At 39.4% G+C, this 26,440-nt stretch overlaps 1 protein-coding gene across 2 annotated transcripts; it reads left to right on the top strand.

Annotated features, from left to right (window-relative positions):
- The first annotated feature begins 2,909 nt into the window (after positions 1 to 2,909).
- Positions 2,910 to 11,284, top strand: LOC106435293 (indole glucosinolate O-methyltransferase 4-like). 2 transcript variants are annotated; one of them, XM_048737202.1, is made up of 5 exons: positions 2,910 to 4,745; positions 4,900 to 5,210; positions 5,291 to 5,355; positions 5,474 to 5,547; positions 10,813 to 11,284. In XM_048737202.1, the coding sequence occupies exons 1-4, from the start codon at positions 4,279 to 4,281 to the stop codon at positions 5,486 to 5,488; spliced, it is 858 nt and encodes a 285-aa protein (XP_048593159.1). In that variant the 5' UTR covers positions 2,910 to 4,278; the 3' UTR covers positions 5,489 to 5,547; positions 10,813 to 11,284. The 2 variants fall into 2 exon arrangements, with proteins under 2 accessions (XP_048593159.1, XP_013731618.2); XM_013876164.3 differs by having other exon boundaries at positions 3,632 to 4,745; positions 5,452 to 5,547.
- The last annotated feature ends 15,156 nt before the right edge of the window (positions 11,285 to 26,440 follow it).

Here is a 26,440-nt window from a genome sequence, read left to right on the forward strand (position 1 = left end):
AGCGTATGAATGGGTAAAGTGTTGCCATCATACCTAACACTTCGTTTGGAAAGTGAATGGACCATTCCTCTAACGTTTATGACCTTTAGAAGCATAATCTTTGCAATCTGCTACTATTACTGGCCATAAATGAATGAGTACTTTAACCATAAAGTCAAAGCTCGACATAGTGGGCACTTGGCGTTTTGAGTCTACGAGATTCCCATTTATCGTGAGGAAATGTACAGTCAGTGAGGTATCATAAGATTGGAAGCCTCCACTCTACTACAGTGGCGTCATTGACGTCTTCATTAAAAGTGTCCATATCAATATCCATGTCAGTTTCTTCCACGGTGGGAGCAACGATTTCAGATTTCTCGTCGGACAATGTGATGCTCGGCTTCTCGATTCTTTCTACCAAAATGGTCCCATGTATATGATCTTTGGGATTACTCCCCAATGCAGCAAGTGGATCTGCGTGTATGTTTTCTTCTCGGGGAACCTTTGTTAGTTCGAAAAATTGAATTCCTTTGCGAGATCTTGGATGAATTTGAGGTAGATGTCCATACGTTTGTTCTTAGTATTGTAATATCCACTGTATTGATTGATAAAGAGTTCAAAGTCTCAATAAGCATGTATATGTTTTTCTTTACCGCTTTTTGGAACTAAGGTTCGGCAATAATGGCCTTATACTCAGGTTCATTTTTTAATGCTGCAAACCCCATGAATAATGACTACTAGATGAGTTGCCTATTTGGAGACTGAAGATGAACTCTGACCCCAAATCCTTTATTGGATGAGTATCCATCAACATGTAAGATCCAGTTCTTCCTAGGAAGGATCAGATTATATTCTAGTTTATGAGCTAACTTGATAATGACGTCTGCGAGGACTTGTGACTTTTCTGCTGATTGGATTTTTAGCTGATATCACGTTCGCTAAGCTCGATAGCCCACTCCGTCAACCTGGCGGATTGGTTAGTATTATGCATAATAATTTGAAAGCGGTTGATTAGTAAGGATGATAATAGAATTAGACTGGAAATACGACCTAAGTTTTATCGCTTAAGTAATGACTGCTAGAGCCCTTTTTCGAGTGTCGTGTTTCGGCATCAGTCATTCGTTTACTAGGGTAGAAAATGGGCTTCTTCTCCCCCCTACCCCGATATTCTTTGATGCGGACGCTACTAGTCACAAGGGAGGAAACTGCAATGTAAAGATAGAGTGTATCTCCTTCTTTGGGTTTGGCTAGTACATGTGGAGTTGTCCGATATTTCTTCAGCTGTCTAAATCCTTCCTCACACTCGTCATTCTAGATAAGTTTCTTGTTTCCTCAAAGGAGGTCATAAAAATGTAGGTATTTGTAGGTGGAGCGTGAGATTAATCAATTAAGATTGAGGATTGCTGAGATCTACTTTAGATTTGCCTTGATGCCTCTCTGAGTGGTAATGTACCCTAGGAACTCGCAGGAGACAAATCCAAAAGTACATTTGGCCGGACTGAGCTTCGTGTTGTACTCGTTGAGGATGTGGAAACATTCGTTCATATGAGTAATGTGATCGGCAACAATTAATGATTTTACCAGCACGTCGTAGATATACACTTCCATAGTGACACCAAGCTTGGTGGCTAACATTTTATTGACCAATCTCTAATAAGTTGCTTTTGAATTCTTTAGTCTGAAAGGCATCATCTTGTAATAATAAGTTTCATGATCACTGATGAATGCAGTTTTTTCTCTATCGCCGGGATGCATCATGATATGATTATATCCCGAGAAAGCATCTATAAATGTTAACAGCTCATGACCCGCTTTAAGGTCTTCATATCTCTTTATTAGGCTAACAATTTATCTATTAAATTTTATTTGATTCGTTATTTATTTTGATTCGATCCAAAAAAACCGTATATCCAAAATTCTTCGGAATAAAACATATATTAAAAATCAATATTTGTTTAAAAATATAGGAAATCACAAATACTAAAAAATTTAGCGGCAAAAATCCACTCCACTTTTATACAGATAGATTTTATCTACAATTAAATATAAAGTTTCAAATATATAATTTTATATAGTTATTATTTTAACATATAATTTTATCAATTGTGTGGTAAAAAAATTACTTATAAAATTTTTAAATTAAGAAAGGACTATAACATTTTTACAAAAAACTAATTTTTTTTGTAAAAATTTGTCTTATAAAAAATAATTAATTTTTAAAATTTACGGAACATATACTTTCCCTAATTGTTACTTTTTAATTTATTTTATGCAAGATATACTTTAAAAATAAACTTGTATAGTTTTTTCTAGATTTACTTGTACTAAATAAAGTACCTGAGTTATCTGTAAATATTTCCAAATATTCATTATGTTTTTTTGGATATCCGAAAATTAGATACATATTTTCGAAGTAAAGCAAATTTGAAAATGAATATTCCTTGTATGAACAAAATCACAAATAAAATTATAGTATTATTCGCTCTGTGCCCACTCCTACACCCATCGTACCAGATTTTCAGTAATGTTTATTTGCATGGACTAAATTCTTGGGATAATTTTTGCTTGGCAAACTTAACTATTGAATGGCTGACATAAACAAATCCAGACATCGATTTAATTATCTATATTATTAAAACAGAAACATTTTGTTGGACCTAACATTTATTTTATAAGTTTTTAAATTAAATACATCTTCCCACTTTATAGTTAAACCTACATTAAATCACTAATATTATTTTCCTTATACTACTATCAATGTTTCCAAACAATATAGTCATTTCTTTATACTACTATCCATTTTCCCAAACAACACTATAATTAATCTTATGTCCAAAAAATATAAAATATTATAACTTATCTTTTTAATAACCAAATATTTATATAAATTAAATAATTAAAAAATATTCAAAAAATTTATAAAAAACGAAAAATAAATAAAACTTACTTTTACAGGTTTAAATACTACAAAAACATTTCAATCAATGACAAATCAATTAAACTAACATATTATTTTATTTATATTTACTACATAATGGTTCTATCATTTATTTAAGTAAGATAACAATTCAATAATAGCCATTACATAAAAAATAAATATAAAAACATTATACAGTGTACAATAACTATAATAACAAAAATAATTATGAAAAAATGTTTAAAATATATGTTTTCTAAAGAAAAATGCTTAATACTAATTGTTAACAAAAAATTTAAAGCGATTATAATATAAATGATTAACAAGAAAAATTACACAAAACAATTATAATAAAATTAATTAAGTTATATAAAATGGAGTAATATGATCAAGACATTTATAGTTGTTAATTCTATCTATTTTTTTCTCTATCAAAAGTTTGTAGAAATGTCATAATTTAATAAAATTGTAAAACAATAAACTTTAAAATTTGGATTATAAGGTGACAAATTATGAAACTATAGCAATTTAAATCAAATTGGATATGTTAACATATCGGACATCCATCGGTTCAATTGGTTAGTCTCGGATATAGTCACCGGATTAACCGATTTGACTGCAGATTCGGATCAAATTATAAAGCATTAATTTAAATGCAAAGAAAATTCAAATAAACAAAATTCTTACAAATTAACAAAATATTTATTAATTATTAGTGAAAATTTTCATCATAAAATAATCCACGCTTGCAAAGCGCGGGTCATGATCTAGTACATCCTTATATTAGATTTCCTCCATTTCATAAAGATAAGTGTTTTTTATAAAAGAAAAATTGTTTCAAAGATATTTATTTTTTTCTATTTTCAATACATTTTTATTAACCAATAATGATTAATTATGAACTTCAAAAAATTTAATTGCATTAGTTAAATTCTTATTGGTTTAGAGTTATGAGATATAAATAATAAAAAGTTTTATTCATTTTAATACTATCATTTAATATGGTTTATTAGTATATGTGAAAATAAAAAAATATACATCATTTTGAAACACATAATCTAGAGTAAATTTAGGGGTTTGAATTTATTTTATAAACATGGGATACAATGAACTTATGGAAGATGTTAGACTAATTTCTAAACGGAGGTGTAACCTACAAATATATTATTTTTTATGATATTCAAGTGAAATCCAAAATATGATCTCATATCCGTATGACCACATATTTTTAGTTAGTGTGGTGGGGTTGTTTTGAACCCAGATCGCTTAGCTTCTCAAAGCCTGCCTACCAGTAGACCACTCATGTGTATAAAATGACATTAACTGTGAATGTTGAAACCAACTTTCTCTAACGATCCACATAAATCCTCAACTTTTCAAGAATGACAAACTATCTCCCAGATCCCTTAACCACTTCCACTAAACCCAGTCTTATTAAAGAAGAAGAACGATTTGATGAAGAAACATTGAGCTTACAAGCAGAGCGGATCTTGTACTCCGTTACATTCCCTATGGTTTTCAAAACCGCCTTGGAACTTGGTGTTATTGACACGATCGTAGCTGCACAAGGTGTATGGCTCTCGGCTTCTGATATTGCACTTCGTCTCCCAACAAAACCCACCAACCCGAAGGCACCGGTTTTGTTGGACCGGATGTTGGTTTTCCTAGCCAGTAATTCGATCTTGACTTCCCGTATGGTTGAAGCCGGAGAGAACGGTCAAACCGGAAATGGTGAGAGGCTATATGCTGCTCAACCGGTTTGCATGTTTTTCTTAAACCGTGGAGAAGGCTCAGGTTCTCTCGCGTCTCTGTTTATGGTTGCCCTAAGCGAAGTCTATTTTAAGAGTTGGTTAGTAAGTACGACTTTCTTAACATTCATACAAAAAAAGTACCAAGTTCTTTATTTTTTTCACAAACAAACCAAATTATAATAAACCCATGCCCGTTCTACTAAACCTTCTAATATACTGGTCAGTCAAAAGTTAATTATTAATTCATAACAGGACTCATCTCAAAGATATGGTTTTAGAAGGAAAAGATGCATTCACCTCTGCTCATGGCATGAAACTCTTTGAATACATTGGTTCAAAGGAACCGTTCGGTGAGCTGTTTAACCGAGCAATGTCAGAATCTTCTACCCTCACCATGAAGAAAGTTTTAGAAGTTTATAGAGGATTTGAAGATGTAAATACTTTAGTGGATGTTGGAGGAGGAATTGGAACTGTTATAAATCTAGTGCTTTCCAAGTATCCTCACATCAAAGGCATCAATTTTGACCTACCCTCAGTATTAGCCCATCCTTCTGTTTATCCAGGTATAACAATATATAAGTGATTTTATTAAAATTAATTATATTGAATTGCTAGGTTTGATAACTTTATTTAATTTATATAGGAGTGGAGAATGTTTCAGGAGATATGTTTAAAGAAATTCCAAACGGAGATGCCATCTTCTTGAAAGTAACTTCAAATAAACGCTTAGTTTTTAATAACAAATCATTAGTTTCAATGTTTAAGATAGATATTGACTATGAAATAAAATGGATAATTTGACAGTGGATACTACATGATTGGACAGATGAAGATTGTATAAAAATTCTAAAAAATTGCTGGCAAAGTCTTTCTGAGGGAGGAAAAGTGATAATAGTCGAAATGACTTGAAACACCCGCCCCTTCCCCATTTCCAACCGGGGTTCCTAGGCGCGGGGTTTAGGACACACATGTCTACTCTCCCGACATTTCCGTGTGTTCCGTTTCTGGTCCCATGAGTTTCAGGTGCGTTTCCTTTCTTACCATCGACATTTCCACATATAGTTCTGCAAAAGTGAGAGGGAAAAAGAGGGGTGAGTATGAATATTCAGTGAAGTGATTCTAGACCAGTCTCCCCCATGAGCTTTTATACCGCTCAATGCGAAACGAGAACCGACTAGTCACTGCACCCAATTCCTAACTAACTATTAAAGTTTCACTTCACAAAACAAGCAATGCAATGAACTCAGTCATCGCTCAATTCACACACTTCGGTTTATTATTTAAGACCCCATTCATCCTATAACTCTAGGACCTACACAGCTCAAGCGGACCAACCCTCCCCTTTTCTTGCTGCGTTCCTGTGAGGTCGCCTGCCCTGGTACACCCGGCATCCGGTTCCCTTGGATGTAGTGCATACCCCTTGCAGTGTATTACGACCCCTTCCCGCCAAGACTCGGCGTGACTCAATCTTACCGGCGCCTCTATTCTTAACCTGCCGTTTTTGAACGCTACGGCCGCCGCGTTTCCCATACTCCCCACCAGTCCCTCGGTGGTTCGTATTCCATTTCTTATTCATTTCCCATACTCCCCACCCGTTCCTCGGTGGTTCGTATTTCAATCATTTAACTTTTCCTTTTTCCTTTCATTTCCTTTTTCCTTAACCCTTAGACTCTTTCTTACTTTCCGTTTTCGACGCCACCCGTTCTCGGTGTCACACTCAATTCATTTAGCAATCAGTCATGGATATCCTATCATTCATCTAACCAGGCCGGTTAACAGTTCTCTTAAGACCCTATGTTCATTTCTTTCTAACATCCTAGCTCTCAATCACAAACAACAGATCTTCAATCAACCAATCACTCAATCCACAATCGTCATTAAACCAGTTCGTGTAAAGTTCTTAATCAGTATGAGAGTCCTGATGCAATACGATCTATCATCCTAACAACAAACATGATCTAATCAATCCTAGCAACCCATTCAACAATATAAAAGAACATAGAACAGATCTGGGTAGAACACCTCACCTTAGCCTAGTTCTGGATCTGGATCTGAGAATAGGAGGTAAGAGAAACGTGATCTGAGATCTATGACAACACGCGGCCACCACCACCTCTCGCGGTTGCTCACGGCGAGGAGAGAGAGACGCGACCGGGATAGAGAGAGAGGAGAGAAGGAGTTGCGGCGAGGAGAGAGAGAGAAGAGAGACGCGGCAAGGAGGGAGAAAGAGGAGAGAAACGGCGCAGGAGAGAGAGAGAAGAGTCGACGGCTAGGGCTTCCAGGCTCCGGGGATTCTCTGCAGGGCTTCGCTTCTAGATTTCTGATGAGAGAAAAAGAAGTGGAGGCTAGCTTTTATAGGGGAAGGGATAGGGAAAACCCTAGGGTTTTCCAATTGGGCTGCAGAGGACCCAATAGCATTTAAAATTTTAATTGGGCTGGTTTTGGGGTGTTACAATTCTCCCCCTCTTATTCGGAATTCGTCCCGAATTCCAAATCTTCAGTTCGAACTTAACATCCCAAAACTGGGGTGAGTTTCCAAACACAATCAAGGGAAGCACGAATTGACATCCTACTTGCTCAAGATCATTTAAAGCCAACAATGAATTTAATAAATGAAATGGAGTAGGACTACAACGAATAAATAGGTATCAAGGTATCGCCAAAATTCGCGAATAACCTTATATCAAGAAATGAAAAGCTAAAACCAATACGGAAGGAAGAAAAACCCGTGTCCTACTCCTACTAGCTGACTCAGAAGTCACATCTAGCCACTTCGTACTGGAGACTTCTGCTCCCCTTCCGGCTTAGGACCAGCCACGCGGCCACCCCCTGTCGACGACGCCGGCTCCTCTTCCCACGTTGAGTCCTCCGATGGATCCTCCTCCACCTCTACGTCCTCCTCAGAGCTCGAGATGGCGACGACCCGACGAGTAAGTGTCCGTTCAGCCTCCATTTCCTGACCGGCCATCCGGTTCACCAAGGCGAATTCCCATGGTTCCAACACACCAATCAGCTTGCCCTGAATCTCCTCGCGGAGTCCTGCCGTATACCACCGGCACCAATCCTCCGCTGTCTTGGGCTTGCATCTTTTGGCTGACTCCAGGAATTCCTCTGTGTACTCCCGGACTGAGCGCGGTCCTTGCCTGGCCTGTGTCAATGTTCCACACCGACATATTCCGGTTATGCTCCTCAGACTCTCTGCATCAATGCTCGGAATCTTCCTTGGGCGTCCACGTTTCCTCGTTGGTACACTGTCCTCCATCCTGATCGGACCCGGACCTGCCCTGGTTGGTCCCGTCTTCCTTGGGCGCCCTCGGCCCCTTGTGGGCGGCGTCGTGTCAACTTCAGGTGCAAACTGGAAAATACCCTGACCCTGGTACAATCGCCGGTACTCGGCTGCCCGCTGGAAATGGGGCATCAAAATCCGACGCCTCACGGTCGTCTCCTGAATGGGGGCGTTCGGCGGCTCGGCGAACTCCATTTCCTCTTCGTCTGGGAAGAGTGCAGGTACCACATCGCCCCAAGCGTCACGGTAGGGCTTGCGGGCGTATGCCCTTGTCCCTTTTGGTCCATAGCGCATGCGTCTTTCTCCGAGCTCGTGGTGCACTAGTGAAGACATCCTGCAGCGTAAAAACAAAGAGCTGATCAGAACATATTAGTAGACATGCATAGATGGCAGTTTCGATCATTTCTCAAACTAGTGCAGCTTTAACATTCCATGAATAGTATCCCCGGAGTGGTTCTTATCATCCCCTTTTGCCCCATGATGATCCTTATTACCGTCATCCTTTTTACCCTATGAAGATCCAATTTCCTTATTAGTATTTCGCATTTTGCTCCATGATGACCCTCCATCATCCTTTTTACCCCAAGAAGATCCTCCATCATCCTTTTTACCCCAAGATGATCCTCCATCATCCTTTTTACCCCAAGATGATCCTCCATCATCCTTTTTACCCCAAGAAGATCCTCCATCATCCTTTTTACCCCAAGATGATCCCCAGCCTAGTCCCCCACAATCTGAAATCGGTTTTCTCCCACTGTCTCGTCCGTCCGTCCCTTGGCCGCTCCGGTTTGCTCCTTCCTCGTTGGCGGGCCCACGCCCTGGTGGTGGGACCCGCGCCCATATTTTTTTTTTTTTTTTTTTTTTTTTTTTATGTGGAACGAGTTTGACTGTTATATCAGAATGCCAGAAGTCCATTTCTTTGCAGGGTTTAATTCCTCTGTGAAGCTGCGCACGCCTCGGCCTTGTGTCCGTCTCTCCTTCCCCGGCCTCCCCGGCCCGGTGTGGGCGATGTCGCCCGCGAGACGCTTCCCTCCAGCTCGAATGTCCGGCTTTCCATTCCCCCTTAACTTGACGTGCTAGGCGACTAATCCCTCTGTATACTTGCCTTACAACTCCTTGTTACCCATTCCTGAGCCTCTGATAACCCCAACTCACCGCGGTACGGTGGCTTCTTGTTGACCCGATCTTGACCGGAGACTCTTAGCTGCTCGAATTCTCCTTCAACGTTAACCAAGACGGTCTAACAGAACCATAAGGGAAAATGGCAATGGCGGAAACACTGATCCCTTAAGTTAGTATTAAGAGACCTTAACCTGGCTCTGATACCAGTTGAAACACCCGCCCCTTCCCCATTTCCAACCGGGGTTCCTGGGCGCGGGGTTTAGGACACACATGTCTACTCTACCGACATCTCCGTGTGTCCCGTTTCTGGTCCCATGAGTTTCAGGTGCGTTTCCTTTCTTACCATCGACATTTCCACATATAGTTCTGCAAAAGTGAGAGGGAAAAAGAGGGGTGAGTATGAATACTCAGTGAAGTGATTCTAGACCAGTCTCCCCCATGAGCTTTTATACCGCTCAATGCGAAACGAGAACCGACTAGTCACTACACCCAATTCCTAACTAACTATTAAAGTTTCACTTCACAAAACAAGCAATGCAATGAACTCAGTCATCGCTCAATTCACACACTTCGGTTTATTATTTAAGACCCCATTCATCCTATAACTCTAGGACCTACACAGCTCAAGCGGACCAACCCTCCCCTTTTCTTGCTGCGTTCCTGTGAGGTCGCCTGCCCTGGTACACCCGGCATCCGGTTCCCTTGGATGTAGTCCATACCCCTTGCAGTGTATTACGACCCCTTCCCGCCAAGACTCGGCGTGACTCAATCTTACCGGCGCCTCTATTCTTAACCTGCCGTTTTTGAACGCTACGGCCGCCGCGTTTCCCATACTCCCCACCAGTCCCTCGGTGGTTCGTATTCCATTTCTTATTCATTTCCCATACTCCCCACCCGTTCCTTGGTGGTTCGTATTTCAATCATTTAACTTTTCCTTTTTCCTTTCATTTCCTTTTTCCTTAACCCTTAGACTCTTTCTTACTTTCCGTTTTCGACGCCACCCGTTCTCGGTGTCACACTCAATTCATTTAGCAATCAGTCATGGATATCCTATCATTCATCTAACCAGGCCGGTTAACAGTTCTCTTAAGACCCTATGTTCATTTCTTTCTAACATCCTAGCTCTCAATCACAAACAACAGATCTTCAATCAACCAATCACTCAATCCACAATCGTCATTAAACCAGTTCGTGTAAAGTTCTTAATCAGTATGAGAGTCCTGATGCAATACGATCTATCATCCTAACAACAAACAGGATCTAATCAATCCTAGCAACCCATTCAACAATATAAAAGAACATAGAACATATCTGGGTAGAACACCTCACCTTAGCCTAGTTCTGGATCTGGATCTGAGAATAGGAGGTAAGAGAAACGTGATCTGAGATCTATGACAACACGCGGCCACCACCACCTCTCGCGGTTGCTCACGGCGAGGAGAGAGAGACGCGACCGGGAGAGAGAGAGAGAGGAGAGAAGGAGTTGCGGCGAGGAGAGAGAGAGAAGAGAGACGCGGCAAGGAGGGAGAAAGAGGAGAGAAACGGTGCAGGAGAGAGAGAGAAGAGTCGACGGCTAGGGCTTCCAGGCTCCGGGGATTCTCTGCAGGGCTTCGCTTCTAGATTTCTGATGAGAGAAAAAGAAGTGGAGGCTACCTTTTATAGGGGAAGGGATAGGGAAAACCCTAGGGTTTTCCAATTGGACTGCAGAGGACCCAATAGCATTTAAAAATTTAATTGGGCTGGTTTTGGGGTGTTACATGACTACTCCCGAAAATACAAAGATCAACGACTTCTCTTCGAACATTGTGTATGCCATGGACATGTTTATGTTAACCCAATGCTCGGGTGGTAAGGAGAGGTCTTTCTCCCAGATCAAGAATCTAGCCTGTGATTCGGGTTTTGTTCGTTGTGAAATCAAATGTCATGCCTACTCATATTGTATTATTGAGCTCCACAAATAGATTAAAAATGTTACGAAAGAAGTTTCATCTCGTCCTTGTGAAGACCACAAACCTAAGAAGCTTCTTTGTTCTCAATGGTTTTCTTTATTAATGTGTGTAGTATGGTTTACCGTTGACGGTTATTTTTTTGTTTTCAAGATTGTGGTGATTGATTAGTGTCAAGAAGGTGAATAATTGTAATCAATTCGTAAGGGTTGTTGTTGTTGTTTAATCAATTGTACTTTATTTGGTGTAAAAAAAGTACTTTAATTTAAAATGATACGCGGCATTTTATTCCAAAAAACAAAAAAAGTTTCTTGACATATTAATCCTAAACGTTAATCAAAAATTGGTTAAATATATTACTGAAACAAAATTTAAATAAAGTTTTGAAATCACATGTGTTTCATAACTTCTGTTATCAATCAAACTCTACTTTTCAGAAGCATCTGCAGATTTGAACATGGAGAGTTCCATGCACATAATAATGGTTAATTCTCGGATAATATTTGATTAAGCTTAAGCTTCAAAGATAATATTCAGAAACATTGGCAAGCAGTTCAGATCTAGAAAAAAATAATAGTAATACATCACCCAAGTTCCATGTTAGAAAATGAAGAACAAAGGAGATAGATAGTGAATTCTTTAGAGAAAGAGAAATAGAGATTTGAAACTGAGAGAGAGAGTTAAGAAGAAGAAAATAGATTCCTTACTTTTTTATTCATAACAGATTACGTATTTACAATACTGAAAGAGCAGCCTCTAATTTAAATACTGAACATGCAGAGCTTACATATTTACAATACTTAAAGAGCAGCCTCTAATTTAAATACTGAATATGTAGAGTGTAGGGGTCAAAATCGGCAACGACGAAATCAATGTCATAAAGTTTCCAAGAAACCTTTCTAAAAAGAAAATAAGAATACGAAAAACTAAAACTTCGTATTTTTAAGATTATTGCACGACAAGCTCCTCGCAAGGGACCACTCAACCCATCGAACGAACAATGCCCTAGCATCGGAACAACTAAGCCAGCATCGTCCGACCCATCGGAGAAGTTAGATAGGCCGAGACCAACTCGCCCAACGGCGAGTTGGACTAACCATATCCAACTCGCCCAACGACGAGTTGGATCGACCATTCCAACTCGCTGTTGGGCGAGTTGGATCAGTCTTATCCAACGGCGAGTTGGATCAGTCTTATCCAATTCGCCCAAAGGCGAGTTGGATCAGTCCAGAATCATGCATTCTCGTCTCCGAAACACCCCCCTTCGGGTCTCGGTCAAGCTATTTGTTGTTTCGTCACGATCAGTGTTTCGTCACGATCAGTGTTACCGTTGAAACTCGGGGACAGGGACCCCTGACACAGAGGCAGGAACCCGGACCCTGGGGGCAGAGACCTAGAAGACAGAAGCTGGAGTAATCTCTTCATAGAATATTTTTCCCCAACAACGAGTTACTGCGGTTTTAAATCGTAAAGTTCCATCGGTGACTCTGATCGAAATGAAACAAGAGCATGTTCGATCAAATCCCGAAGGAGGGAGCTACGAGGATGGGACTATGACAGCACGATCGTTCCAACTCGGCGGATGGCCGAACTGGTCGCGTGTTGATCCAGTTCGGCCATCCGCCGAGCTGGACTGGGCGGATGGCCGAGCTGGTTGTGTTGTCGATCAAGCTCGGCGGATGGCCGAGCTGGTCGCGTGTTCGATCCAGCTCGGCCATCCGTAGAGCTTGACTGGTTCAGCTCGGCGGATGGACGAGCTGGTCGTGTTGTCAATCCACCTCGGCCATCCGCCGAGCTGGACTGGTTCACCTCGGCGGATGGCCGAGCTGGACTGGTTCACCTCGGCGGATGGCCGAGCTGGTCGTGTGGTCGATCCAGCTTGGCCATCCACCGAGCTGGACAGTGTGCTCTGTCCACCCTTCAATAAAACAGACATAACTTATGCTACAGAATGCTGATTGACCTCAGACCGGTGGCATTGGAAAGCTAACTCTGTGCAGTTCTGCACCTCAAAACGTACGAACAAACGAGTTGGACTGCTTGTTTGGTTCCGTGATCCATTTCTCTCGAGTCTTTTGCTCAGGAAATTTTGTCTAGAGTGTGTCGAGAAAGCTTTCATACAGAAACACAGTTTTTGGACGTTTATTTCGAGATTACCGTTTTTGACCCCAACAATGTTTGCTTCTTATTGTGGATAAAAATTATACGGAATTTATATTGCCAGAAATATTTTCTGGGGACTTTTCACTACAAGAAAACAGGACCTTAACGACTACAGTATTAGTAGCTAGTTGGTCGTAATATGGGCTTTAGGACCAATTAACTTCGAAAATCGATTGGTCGTTATAAGATGATCGTAATTAATAATTTGAGGCACATTGGTCGTAATATTGCGACTAGAAAAATTAGTCATATATCAGACGTAGCTTTACGGCTCAATAAGTTGGTCGTAAGTTAAACGTAAATACATTTGTCGTAAAGGTGACGTACAGTTACGTCTCATATATTAGTCGTACACTGGTCATAACCTTATGACCAATTTACCTCTAATGTCGATGTTTATTAGTCGTAAGCTAACGGATATCACTTCAATTACCATAAGGAGTGAATTACTCTCTCAAATAAGAGGTTCAGATGTAGTACTAAGGGATCAAATCCATAAAGACTCTAGGATTACACAATAGATTATGGTCTTGAAATAAATCTAGATTAAATGGTTTATAAGTTTTAAAGCAGTAAATGGAGTGGTGAGCAATTTTATTGCTCGATTGATTTTTTTTGAGGTTGTTAACAGTTTGGAGAAATAGCTAGATTCAGGTATATTCCCAGGTATGATATGTAAACTTAATTTGGGTTTGTAGGGGTTTATTGATATTAATTATTCTTGAATTTAAACTTAAGATATAATCAATCTGATTATCTAATATGGATCTCGGATTTCAACTCTCGTTTGTTAATCACGAGAAATTGTTGATCGATTATTCTTTATGAATATCGATCGATACACCTTTTAAAATATCGATCGACAGGGCTATCGATGTATCGATCGATACTTCTTCCAAAAAGTTTTACGGACAGGTTTAAATTATATTCTCAAACTCACAAGATCAACTCTCGTCTGTATCTAGTCAGTTAGATCATACTAGTTAATTTTCAGGTATTGAGTCAAGCAATGGCTTGATCCAAATTAATCCTAAAATCTATCTTTAAAGGGTGATCAATCCTAAACTTAGCTTTAAGCACAACTAGATGAAGAACTATATTTCTAAACACCCCTAACAACAGTTTAATTCAGTATTACATGTATCAACCTATTGAGAAACCTAAACCTAACAGCAAGAACTACTCAGACATAATCATAAAGCACATAGTTATGATGGTCTGAATAATACTCAATAGATAAATAAAAACATAATAGAGTAAGAAGCAAAAGAAGTTCAAGATCTTCCCTCTCTCAAGGTGTACAGATCTCTCTCTACAATTCTAAGCTCTCTCTCTCCAGAATAGTATGAAGCATAACCGTCAACAATGGCTTAGAAACAAAAAAAATAGGGTTTCTGGTCGTCCAAGGGTATTCTGGTAATTTGAGGTTGATTCTGGGCTTCAGCGATCATAAAATATGCTCAGCCCATATTCTGGCATCACTGTCGATCGACACCAATTCTGCAACATCGATCGACACTCTTTCATCTCCTCGACAGCTTCCTCTCGCGAGGTAGACTGACCACTCTTCAGTAAAACAGGCATAACTTCGGCTACAGGATGCTGATTGACCTCAAACCGGTGGCATTAAAAAGCTAACTCATTGCTATATTTTGTGTCATAATATAGACTCAATCTAACAGTAGGAAGGTCTCCATCCATAGCTAGATATCTGATACGTCTGTGCAGTTATGCACATGTATACACTCTAAATATACTCTATATAGTAGTAAATATATATTAAAACACTTATTAACCATGGGTAAAAGTGGGTAAAATCCATGGTCTATCACTAATGGCCACCATACATCGACTATAGATGTTCATTGGTCGTAAATTTGACCAACTTTATTTATTAATTTTTGAATTTTATATTTATTTACGAATTTTATATATTAATTAAAATCAAATATTTAAATTTAGTTTGATTTAATTTTTTTAAATTTGATAAAATGAAAAGAAAATATCTAACATCCGTAAACATAATAATATCCATAATATAAAACATTCAAAATACAAATTAATTAAAACCGAAAAAAACTAAGCATTAAGGTTTATTTCGTCGAAGAAGTCGGACCTATGCTCATCCGCACATCGCTCTAAATCCGCATGCTCTTCCGGAGTGGGGTCGGGGATAAAGTTCGGACGTAGAGTCTGCCACCTAGAGGCAAGAGCTGGGTTTATGTTTGGGTTTGACTCTATTATCAGATCGAACATGTTTTCCATAACCGTAAATTTGTCCCTCTGGTCGGCTATGACTCGGTTGGCAGCTGTCAAATCCCTCCGGAGAGAGGAATCTTCTTACATTCTTGCAGCGTGTTCAGCTCTCGCCCTCGAGACATCGTTCACAGTCCCGATCCCAACCATACGTCTCCTTTTCTTCGGGACAACCTTCAAATAATAAATAAATATTAATTAGTACATATGTAAAACTAAGTTAAAGAATAAAAAATGTATATAAACATACATTTAAAAGATCGAATATTTTACCTGCTCAAAAATTTTATCTTGTTTGATGGTGGACAGCTAGACCGGTTCACCTTCTGGATTGTGTTGCGACAACTGAGTCTAGACCATCTGGATCCGAGCCACAACATTGTTGCAGATCCTCTCTGCTTGAGGATGCGAAAAGGTGCCATCAGAAAGCTGGTGTGTCGTCCTGTAAACTCGGGCCAGAGATGGTGGTGCTCCTTCTTGGGCAGCCTGTATTAAAAAAAAATTAATTGAACTCACGCATTCAACAAATACTTAATTAATATATATTTAATAAATATTAAAAAGATCGAAGACTTACAATTTGTAGTGCCCTCCAAGCGTGTGGAATCTGTTCGGAAGTATGAGGTATTGGCAGGTTACCATCTTCATCACGGGTCAACCGGGCCGTTGAGCAAGTGAGAGACCTTTGAATTGACTTAAGCAAATTCCAATAAGCCTTCAAGCCCTTTCAAACGTCATTGCTGAGGTTGGCTTCTTTTGCGTCATCCCCCAGAACCCTCCACTTCTCCTTCCAATCACCAACAATGTTCTTTAGACGAGCCATCGCCTTTTTGTAGAACGCTTCCTTCAACGTTTCATTGACAGCAATGGACCAATTCCATTTTTGCTACAAAAAAAAAACATTAATAAAATAAATTAATTAATTAAATTATTATTTTCTAAATTAAAAATAAATAAAATTATATTTAAAACTAACCGTGAAGTACTTGAACCAAGTCCTCCGAACATGGTCCGGTGTAAGAGACCAGTTCGGATGCGCTTCCCGGAAGTTTGTCCTGATGATATCTCCAACGCTCTGTCCCACACAATTGTCCGTTAAAAACCTACAAAATTTGAAAGAATACATATATGTAGACCAATATGTATAATTTAGTTGATTTAAAATATTAAAAATTACCAGTAAGTGTTGGGTGGTCGATCTTGATTGATGATTGGTAAACCTTCTCGTCCCGGCATATGGTGCATTCGGTGGCACCATCAAATCTGGATGAACAGCTGCAGGAGCCGGAGCAGCTTCGGGAGCAGTAAACTGCTGCTGAGGATGGTGTGGAGAAGGATGCTGATCATGCCGAGGCTGCTGTGGAGTTTCATCGTACTGGGGATAGATTGGAGCAGGGTCATCAAACTGCGGATAGTAAGCTGCAGGGTCATATGCCTGTGGAGGCACATACGGAGCAGTAGGAACTTGGCTCTCAGGGACATTCTCTTGGCCATATGATGTGCCGGAGGAAGAAGCTGATGGATCCACCTGTCCGAGAAAGGTATTCGCGTAAGAGTTTCTAGGCGTAAGGTTCCTAAGTCTCTGTCTACCGCTAGCCATAGCAATATATATCACCAATCTGAAAAAAAAAACAAAAAAAAATTGATGGTTAGAAACAATTAAATTTTTTTATATAAAAATAATCTAAACCTATTCTAATTCCATCATAATCTATCTCCATCCTAATCTACGTCCATCCTTAACTAATTCCAAACCTAATATAATCACCTAACTAACCACCTAAAACTAAAACAAAAAAAAAATAAAAAAATTACCTAGAGAGCCAAGCTCTGTCACTACTTAGCGACCAAGCGCACGTCCAGCTCGGTCGCTATGTATCGACCGTGTGCACGTCCCACTCGGTCGTTACGTAGCGACCGAGCACACGCCCTGCTCGGTCGCTATGTAGCGACCGAGCTTTCCTGAAACGTCGAATACGACACGAATCCATGCATTCTCGTCTACTCTTTGATGCTATCTCCCGAAGACCATAGCAAACCTATTTCATGTTTCTCGACATTTGAAGTCATCCATCAAACTTTACGATAAAAACTACGGAAATTTTGTTTTTATCGAAAGAAGCCGGAATAAACGCTTCGAGCCAAAAGACGGGCCAAAGGGACCTAAGACATGACTCGAAGCCCACTTTACGATTTTTTAACCAAAAACCCGTAAACCGTAGGATGGTTTATGCTTGGTTCGCAAGGAAAGATAAATGTCAAGTTTCCCCGGATAAATACGAAGTTTTGGAAGATAATTACGAAATGGAATATCTCCATTTTTTGGCTATGACGGCTTAAGGGCAGAAGGTGAAAAGCGTAAACCGATCTAGGAGCGAGTATATAAAGAGTCCTAGGCGAGAGGTATGAGGAGGACCTTTTTCATAGAAAACTTAGCACTTAGAGCAATGAGGCAACTTTCCGTTTTTGTTATTTCGAGCTGCGACTCAATTAGGTTTAGCCGTTTTAGGGTTGTTAGAACTAGGAATCTCGCCGACAGCTCTCGAGCCCAGGCTTATTACCTTGTTGTAAACGCTCATACGCAAATTCAGAATAAGACTTCTCTTTGCTCTCTTTTTACGATTCCATATACTTTATCGTTGTTATCTCGTGTTCTGATTGCTTGGCGTTTGGTATTAGCGGATATCCGGGACCTCTGGAAAATTAGGGTTTTCCTAGTTTCCTAATTTAAACGGAAATCGACAGTGTGAATTTCGGTTCTCACAGTTTGGCACTAGAAGGAGGGGGGGTACGGATCAATCTAACTCTCAACCACATCACGCTCAACCAGACATGTCAACTGACGACGCGGACAATGTGGAAACTCCTCTCAATGGAGGAAGCGGCACTGACTCCACACTCCAGCAGCGGACGTATCCGCGGCCAACGCACCAGCCAACGCCGCGACGCTCGAGGAGTTTAAAAAGATGTTCGCCACCTATGAAAAAAGGTCGGAAAAACAGGATAAGCTCGTAAACACCTTGACCAAACAGGTTGAAACCTTAACAGCAAGGACTCGAGCAATCCGTCCCCGTGGAACCACGAAAGTTTGCGGGAAAAGACTCGACTTTGCAACCCCACTCGACAGGCCTAGAACGAGGCGGGAACGACCCTCGGGCCAAAACCCTAGCGAAAAATCCCCTGCCGAGAAAAGGAACTCTGAGAGTCCTCCACCTCCTGCGAAGGACTCGGAGGTTAATGAAGTCGAGCACGTCGACTTGGATCCCATCGACGTCTCCAACGATACCGAGGAGGATGCCGACAGACATCCAAGAAGTACCAAAAGCCGATCTGCTCGGGAAAGCTCTCCGTTCCATAAGCCAATGACGGAGAGGAGGAAATCCTCTATTGGAACGAACAAGAAGAGCTGGCTGAAAAGAAAACCGAGATCACTCGCAGTAAACGCCAAGAAGCTCGAAAATCTGCTGACGAGACGTCGGACATCCGCGATGGTCGCGATAACATCACCAAAACTGTGGCGGAAGTAAGGGCCGTGAAATCCCAGATCCATCACGCTACCAGTGCAGCCTCCGAGATGAACAGACTGCTGGAAGGGGCTCGGAAGACGCCCTTCACCGCTCGCATCTCCGATATGAGGGTATCTGATCCGGGAAAAATCAAAGTACCAAAGTATGATGGTACGACTGATCCTAAAGGGCACCTTTAGTCTTTCTACATTGTTGGAGAAAAATATCCCGGTATTATTTCCCCCAACCTCCAGGCAGGAGTCGGATCCCCGGATCCCTGGTAAATGGGTTCCCCGGGTCCCCACCAGAGGGAACCCTGGGCTCGATCCCTGGACCATACTCCCTTCCAAGAAATGAAAAACTTCCGACAAGGAGAACCTTCCATATTTCCGAATATGGAAGAGTTTAACCAAATGAAACCGACTTCTAGACGACTATATAAGAGCGACAACAGCCCTCAAGCAAGGGATCAACTTCTCCAAGGCTTAGAGACTAGGGTTAGACGGCTAGAATTAGGGTTCTTATAAAACATCTTGTAACGATACCTTGTTCTTGCCTATTCATCTAATAATACGTCTCTTCAAGCCTATTCTATTATTATTCTCTTTAAACATCCTAAAACCCTTACTAAATAATCACAAACAGTCGAGGTTTACCAGCTTATCCATCGTTTCGTGGTACTCTAAAAGAGCCTACACAAAAATCCCCTAACAGTTTGGCGCTAGAAGGAGGGGAGTAATCTAAGCTACGTGACGATGGCGGTGGATGAGCAAGACAATACATCAGAATTGATGGACTGCAGAACCAAGTAACCGACTTGCACAAGGCTTGGGAAACAACCGAAAATCCAGAGCTTTCCTCCGAGGTTCAGAGCCTGAAGGAAAAACTTGGTGAACACTCCAAACAGCTGGAGTTAAGCGCCGAGAAACTCAACCAACTACAGATGGAGAACGCTGCACTCCGAGACAAGAACAAAGCTCCCAACACGGCGAGCAACAAGAAGCGTCGCTTCAACACCCGGGTTTGACCTATGGGAAGCCTGAGCACTCCCAACACCGGAGAAGGCACCACTAACACGACTCCTGCATCCGGAGCAGCCGGGGCAACACGAGAAGGGATCGAGTGTGACACCCCCGGTCGTAGATAACCGGAAATGACACGGTTGATGTTTCGTGATGGTCGATCTGAGGTTTTCGAAATAAATCCAATCGTCTTAGACCAACAATAAAAGAACACAGACGCTCCTATCGGATATTACTCTAGGCTTTTCAGCCCGATAAAGCAATATTCGATAGTTAGTTCATCCCGGACAAGGACTAATATCATATGAGAACTCGTGATTTATAAACATCTTTTATACATTATTTATTTACTTTAAACATCTTACAAAGTGTTATAGTTTTATCCTATGGCCTATTGCCCAACAACGTTTTAAGTAAATATACATCAAAAGGTACGTTGCAAGGACAACAAAATACTACCGCTGGTTGGCCGTTGCTTCCGTCCAAAAAGTAAAGTGTCTCCCGCCTAAGGGTTACCTGCACACAGGAATGAGTCATGAGCAACTAATTTACTCAGTGAATCTAGAATAACAACACAATCAATAATAAACCAAACAGTTATCAAATGCATATACATGATCATGCAAGTACTAGTACTATACTTTAATATCGATAATCATTGTGAATTCTTATTTTAAACATCACTTCCACAACACCCGCCCGTTACCATACTCATATAATACAATACTAGATTTTGACCCGCGCTTCGAAAGCGCGGGTATTTTTTTGTTGATCCTTTTGATAAAATTTTCTTGAATTTAATTCTTATTAAATAAATAATTTTTAAGTTGTTTTATCATAATGTTTGAGTTTGAAGCACCATTTTTGTATCCAATCCCGACTCATGGTCACAACTCGACGACGCATAATATAATCCAGTTCTTATTTATAAAAAATATGATAAATCTAATAACAATCCAAAAATTTACTATTAACCTGTAATACGATACCGATTGATCTCATATAAACTCAAAAAAACATGATAAAACTTTTTGATTAAATTTTTCATATGTTTAGAAAACTAAAATTGAATAAAATTTTATTATATCATTCGAAAAAATGTTGACAGAAAAAAAATTATTGATATAACAGTATTAGTTTATTTTTGTTATAAATAACTTAGTATAAGTTTATGTTTTCATTTTTAGGTTTAAAAGTTAATTTTATAATTTTTTTCTTTAATTATTTATTATGTTAGTTTTTAGGTAAATTTTTAATTTGGTTTTACGGAATATTAAAAAAATGTTAATTTTTAGGTAAATTTTTTAGGTTTAAAAGTTAATTTTATAATATTTTTTCTTTAATAATTTATTATGTTTATTTTTAGGTAAAATTTTTATTTGGTTTTACGGAATATTCAAAAAAAATTTTATGATGGATGAAAATTAAAATAAATGATATTCAAATATGTATATGATATATGGTTTACATTATCGTATTTTAGTTTATATTAGAATTTTTTTGTTATATTGAATATATGCATAATATTTGAATGATTTATTTTGAATATTGATATATAGGTTTTTTTAAAATAATTAGATGTTATTTTGTTTGTTAATTTATACCCTTTTATTTCTTTTAGTTCTGAATGATTTTGAATTACAGAAAAAACATAGATAAGTTGTTAATTAGTATAAAAATCTTAGTGCATTTTTAGTATGTTTACTTAGTCCACGTTTAGAATAAATATTTATTCTATGTGATTTGATTCAAAATTCGAATTGAATAAATATTAAATAATCGCTTTTGTATTTGGTAAAATACCATACTGACCTGTTATTGTGGGGTAAAGTATAATTAATTTGGTCGATTTTATTGTTTGCTTAAATGTAGTTAAATCCCAAAAACTAAAAGAATATTTTGCTATTAATGTATGTTTTATTCTCTGTTAATATTATTGATATTATATAAAAGAAGACATGTTAAATTTCTAACAAATAAGTCCAACAACGTTTTGTAAGTAGATTTTTCAAGACTGATTCCCTTTTAATAGAATAGATATATACTAGACCCGAGAAACCACTAAGGCTAACCAAGATTAGTGAGTTAGCATCACCATCATTGTCGAATGTCCGATATGAACAATCTGACACTGCATCGTCATGCAGTACACGGTCTCCAGGGAGCTACCCCGTCATCGTGTCTTCATGACCTTGTTCCGTTCGCAGGACCAAGTCACGGTAATGCGGGGGCTTTAGGGATAGTGAATATAACAAGACTTCACATGATTTTACTTCTATAACTATTCCAAAATTAATCCATAATTAATCCTTAATTAATCATAATTAACTCTTAATTAATCCTAGATTAATCCTTAATTAATATCATATAATCTTTAATTAATCGCAGATTAATTCTCAATTAAACCAAGATTAATTCTTAATTAAACCAAGATTAATCCATAATCAAAACCATGATTATTTCATAATTAAGATTAGTACTTGAGAACAAGTACTATGCTTATGATTAACCTCACTTTAACCTTTTCATTAATCTTCAAGTGTAAGTGTTTACACTAAGTAAACACCATACACTTCTTAAAGGATTCAAAGAATTTACTATCTAATTGAGATACTACAATTTAAAGTCAATCATGTACTCATTCATGATCTATCTCCTCATCTGTCTAGACTCACCTAAAGAACAGTCTTGAAACTGGCTTGGACAAGACTTGAGTTCCTCTTGAACAAGGCTGAAAGGACAGGATAGGACTAGCAAAGCTACACACCTTAGCAAGACAAACCAAAGGACTAGATGGCCTCAGCTGATCCTTTTCTCCAAGGTAAGCTTGTGGCTGGACTTCTGATCTTTCTCAAGAACCAAACTGAGCTAGGGTTGAAGATTAGATGACTACCAATTTTTTCTTGATTTATTTTTCTGATTTTTCTCTCTGATTTTTCTGTCTTCTTTCTCTCTTTCTCTCTGAAATTCTCTAGGTTTTTCTGTAGGGTTCTGAACGTGGGAAGTAGCTGGAGGAGGGTAAATACAAACTGTGGTTGCTTCACCTGAAGGTTTAGCTCATAACAAAGCTTGGCTAAGAGCAGACAGTTGGCAACCTGCTTCATCATCTGCAGCACACTGTCCTTTCCTTCCCATGAAGCAGTCTCCAGCCAATCAAAATTAATCAAAGAGAAAGGAAACAAGCACACATGCAGCTTGTGATTGTCATGTGCCAGATACTGAAGAAGCTAGGTAAGCAGACAGGTGCAAGTCATGTGATTAAATACTGAGCAAACAGGCTGGTGGAAGACATGAGTCTGGTCCAAAATTAATTAGGCAGTTGGTTGATAATTTTAAATAATTTTCAACCAAATATTCCTTGTCTTTGTCTCTCGTCTTGTTCTCGGAAAGTCTTTTCCAGCTTAATAAAAATTCGACCAAAATATTTAAGACTCGGCCAAACTATCAAGTGAAGGTCTTTCGACCACAAGACAGTCCTGTCGAGAAATTAATCTACCGGATCGATTTTTATTTTTATTAATCATGGTCGAACCAACTAAAAACTGGTCGAGCGGGATTTTTCTCGACCAAAAATTTATTGGCTCGTGAGGGTTATTACACTCTTCCCCCTTAAAAGAATTCGTCCCCGAATTCTCAAAATACTTGTGTACACCCTTTACTGGACGACTGGGGTATCTGAGAAGAGTTATGGGTAATCAACTCAGAACTTATCTTCATCCTCCCATGTTATGACAACTCTCTGTTGCTTTTCCAAAAATACTTGAACTTGCAAAATTTCCCTATTCTTCTATTTATTGAAACAATGTTCGCCTATTCGCAAAGGACCTTCAGGATAGGTGAGGTTAGGTTGCAAGTTTTCTGGTGCTGCGGCTCGACCATATTCAAATCTGGTATATGCTTACGCAGCATCGATACATGAATTTCTGGATGCATAAGCATATCGGGTGGAAGTTCTAGTCTATAGGCTACTTCTCCAACTCTAGCGACAATTTGGTATGGTGCCTTTGCTATTGCTGCGGATCCGGATTCTAAGGGTATACTAAAGGGGTTACTCTTAGACGGCGGCAATCCCTCTAATGCCTTAAACACGTCCTCATATTCTCTGACTACTGGTATTTCTACCATGTTCTTCTCTTTCTCGTCTTCTACTGGTCCAACAACCAAGGTGTGGAAACCGAAATTTGCACTGTCGATTTCCGTTTAAATTGGAAAACTAGGAAAACCCTAATTTCCCAGAGGTCTCGGATCTCTGTGAGAGCCAACGACAAGTGACCAAATATATGCGGAAATCATGAAAAGATAACAAACAAGTTTAGAGAAAACAGTGGATCTTATTTCAAGTCCGCGTAAGAGCGTTGCGATCATTACAAGAGATCATAAAAGCTTTGGCCACAAAGGCTGTCAGCGAGTTACTTAGTTCTAGCGGCCTAATAGCTCAAACCTAGTTGAGTCGCAACTCGATAACAAAAGACAAAATAGATATAGAAAAAGTTTTTGATTGATTTCGGACTGAACCTTGTTAAAGGCTGCCTACGTACCCCTTTCGAGGATCAAGCCGAACGTAGTTCAATTGATAGAGCTGGACAAGAAATCGAACTGCCTGGGCGAGTTTGTCTAGTAATTGAGTGCCAGTCATAGAAACCGAACTTGTCGAGAATAAAGCCTAAAGTTTCTAAGTGCAGAGAATTCCGAGTCTAAAAAGTTCTCCCCCATGCCTCTCGCCTAGGACTCCTTATATACTCGCCCCTAGGTCGGTTTACGCTTTTACTCTTCTGCCCTTAAGCCGTCATAGCATAAAAATGGAGATATTCCATTTTTTCCGATCTTCGTAATTATCTTCAAAATTCCGTATTTATCCGCGGAAACTTGACAATTATCTTCCCTTGCAAATCAAGCGTAAACCGCCCTATGGTTTACGGGCTTTTGGTTAAGTAATTGTATGATGGCCTCGAGTCGTGTCTTAGGTCCCTTTGGGCCATCTTCCGACTCGAGAAGTTTATTACGACTTCTTTCGATAAAGAACAAACTTTCCATGGTTTTTACCGTAAAGTTTGATCGATGTCTTAGAATGACAGAAAACATGAACTGAGTTCGCTACGGTCTTCGGGAGATAGCATCAAAGGATAGACGAGAATGCATGGACTTGGTGTCGTATCAACGTTTCGGAAGAGTTCGGTCGCTACGTAGCGACTGAGCAAGATGGACGCTTGGTCGTTACGTAGCGACGGAGTGGGACGGACGCTCGGTCGCTACTCAGCCTCCTGGAAGTGCTGACCAAATATTTTGGGTTTCTTTTATAGCGGTATTATCCTTGTGTCGGATGTACGAGAGTCATCTCTACGAGATGGCTAAGTCTGTTTAGGACGTTAAGAGTTTGTTGTGATCAGCAACAAACTTAATGGTAAAAATTACCATTTTGAGTCTTCGCGAAGAATATTTTTTGAGAAGATGTTAGTGCGTATGACTGTCTTGTCTTCCATGAAGGTGTTTTTATCGAGGAAGGAAATTTCGTCGAAGAACTAATCTTCAGGCGTCTGCGACGTCTCGCGATGCTGAAGATTTGTTATTCTTTCGTATGCCGCGTTTCGTGCTTGAAATGTTTGCGGGATTGAAGATATTTTGCGATGTTGCAAGGGTTTAGTCTTAGCCCTGCATTTGAGAAACATTCTGGTTTGACTACGAATGTTCGCAGCCAAAATTGTTGTTCCTGTTTGGATGCTAATAGTTTTATTTGCGATCGAGGAATTATGACTGAGGTGTCGTGTTAATTTGTCCATGGGAACAAGCGTTTTCCTTCATAGTGTTTTGTAAAGTGTTGGCCTTCCGAGATCTATTTCGTGCATTTTTCAGGATGTTTCGTATAGCTCTAGAAGCTTTGTTATGAATTTTCCTTACATGCTGTGTATTATGGTTAAAACGTTGCGGGCTTAAAGTGAATTGTGGAGCGTATTGAACTTGGTCAATTTTCGAAAAGTTTAGATTTTCCGTTAACCGTTTGGTTGTTAGGACTTAGTTTTGTTACGGAGAATTTATCATATGATTTCCGACTGTGGGCTATATGATAATTTATCATATCATATAACCGGTTTTACGAAGGTTGTAAATCAGTGATATTTACACATATGTCAAAGTAGCATTATTTCTGCGGGTTTTACGAGAACGTTTCTGCTGTGATTTTGATATTAGGCAAAAGTTGTTTGGAGTTGCTCATGGAGTGTTACCGTAGTTTATTTCAATACGATCTAGTCGCAGAACGTTTTTCGTAGGTTTTTTGAGAGGATTCGCATGACACATTCGTTTCTTGAACGAATTGGTCAACCAGAGGTGGATCTAGCTAACCATCGGGAGGAAAGTGCTCCTTTTAATGTGCACGATGCTACATCTATTCTCGAGTTTTCTTCGTCGCAAATGTTTTCGATGCTTTTCTGTGACTTGCTTGGTTCAACGGAAACTGAAAGAAATGCTTTGGTGATTTTCTCGTAGAAATTTTTA

The sequence above is a fragment of the Brassica napus genome, chromosome A7 (assembly GCF_020379485.1).
Source record: "Brassica napus cultivar Da-Ae chromosome A7, Da-Ae, whole genome shotgun sequence".
Lineage (NCBI taxonomy): Eukaryota > Viridiplantae > Streptophyta > Magnoliopsida > Brassicales > Brassicaceae > Brassica > Brassica napus.

What these genes read in the sequence shown, in the direction of transcription:
- LOC106435293 (XM_013876164.3), top strand. Translation starts at nt 4,279, where the DNA reads ATGACAAACTATCTCCCAGATCCCTTAACCACTTCCACTAAACCCAGT. An exon ending in GAGATGCCATCTTCTTGAAA is followed by an intron (nt 5,356 to 5,451) that starts GTAACTTCAAAT and finishes ATAATTTGACAG; the next exon opens with TGGATACTACATGATTGGAC. An exon ending in GAAAAGTGATAATAGTCGAA is followed by an intron (nt 5,548 to 10,812) that starts ATGACTTGAAAC and finishes TTGGGGTGTTAC; the next exon opens with ATGACTACTCCCGAAAATAC.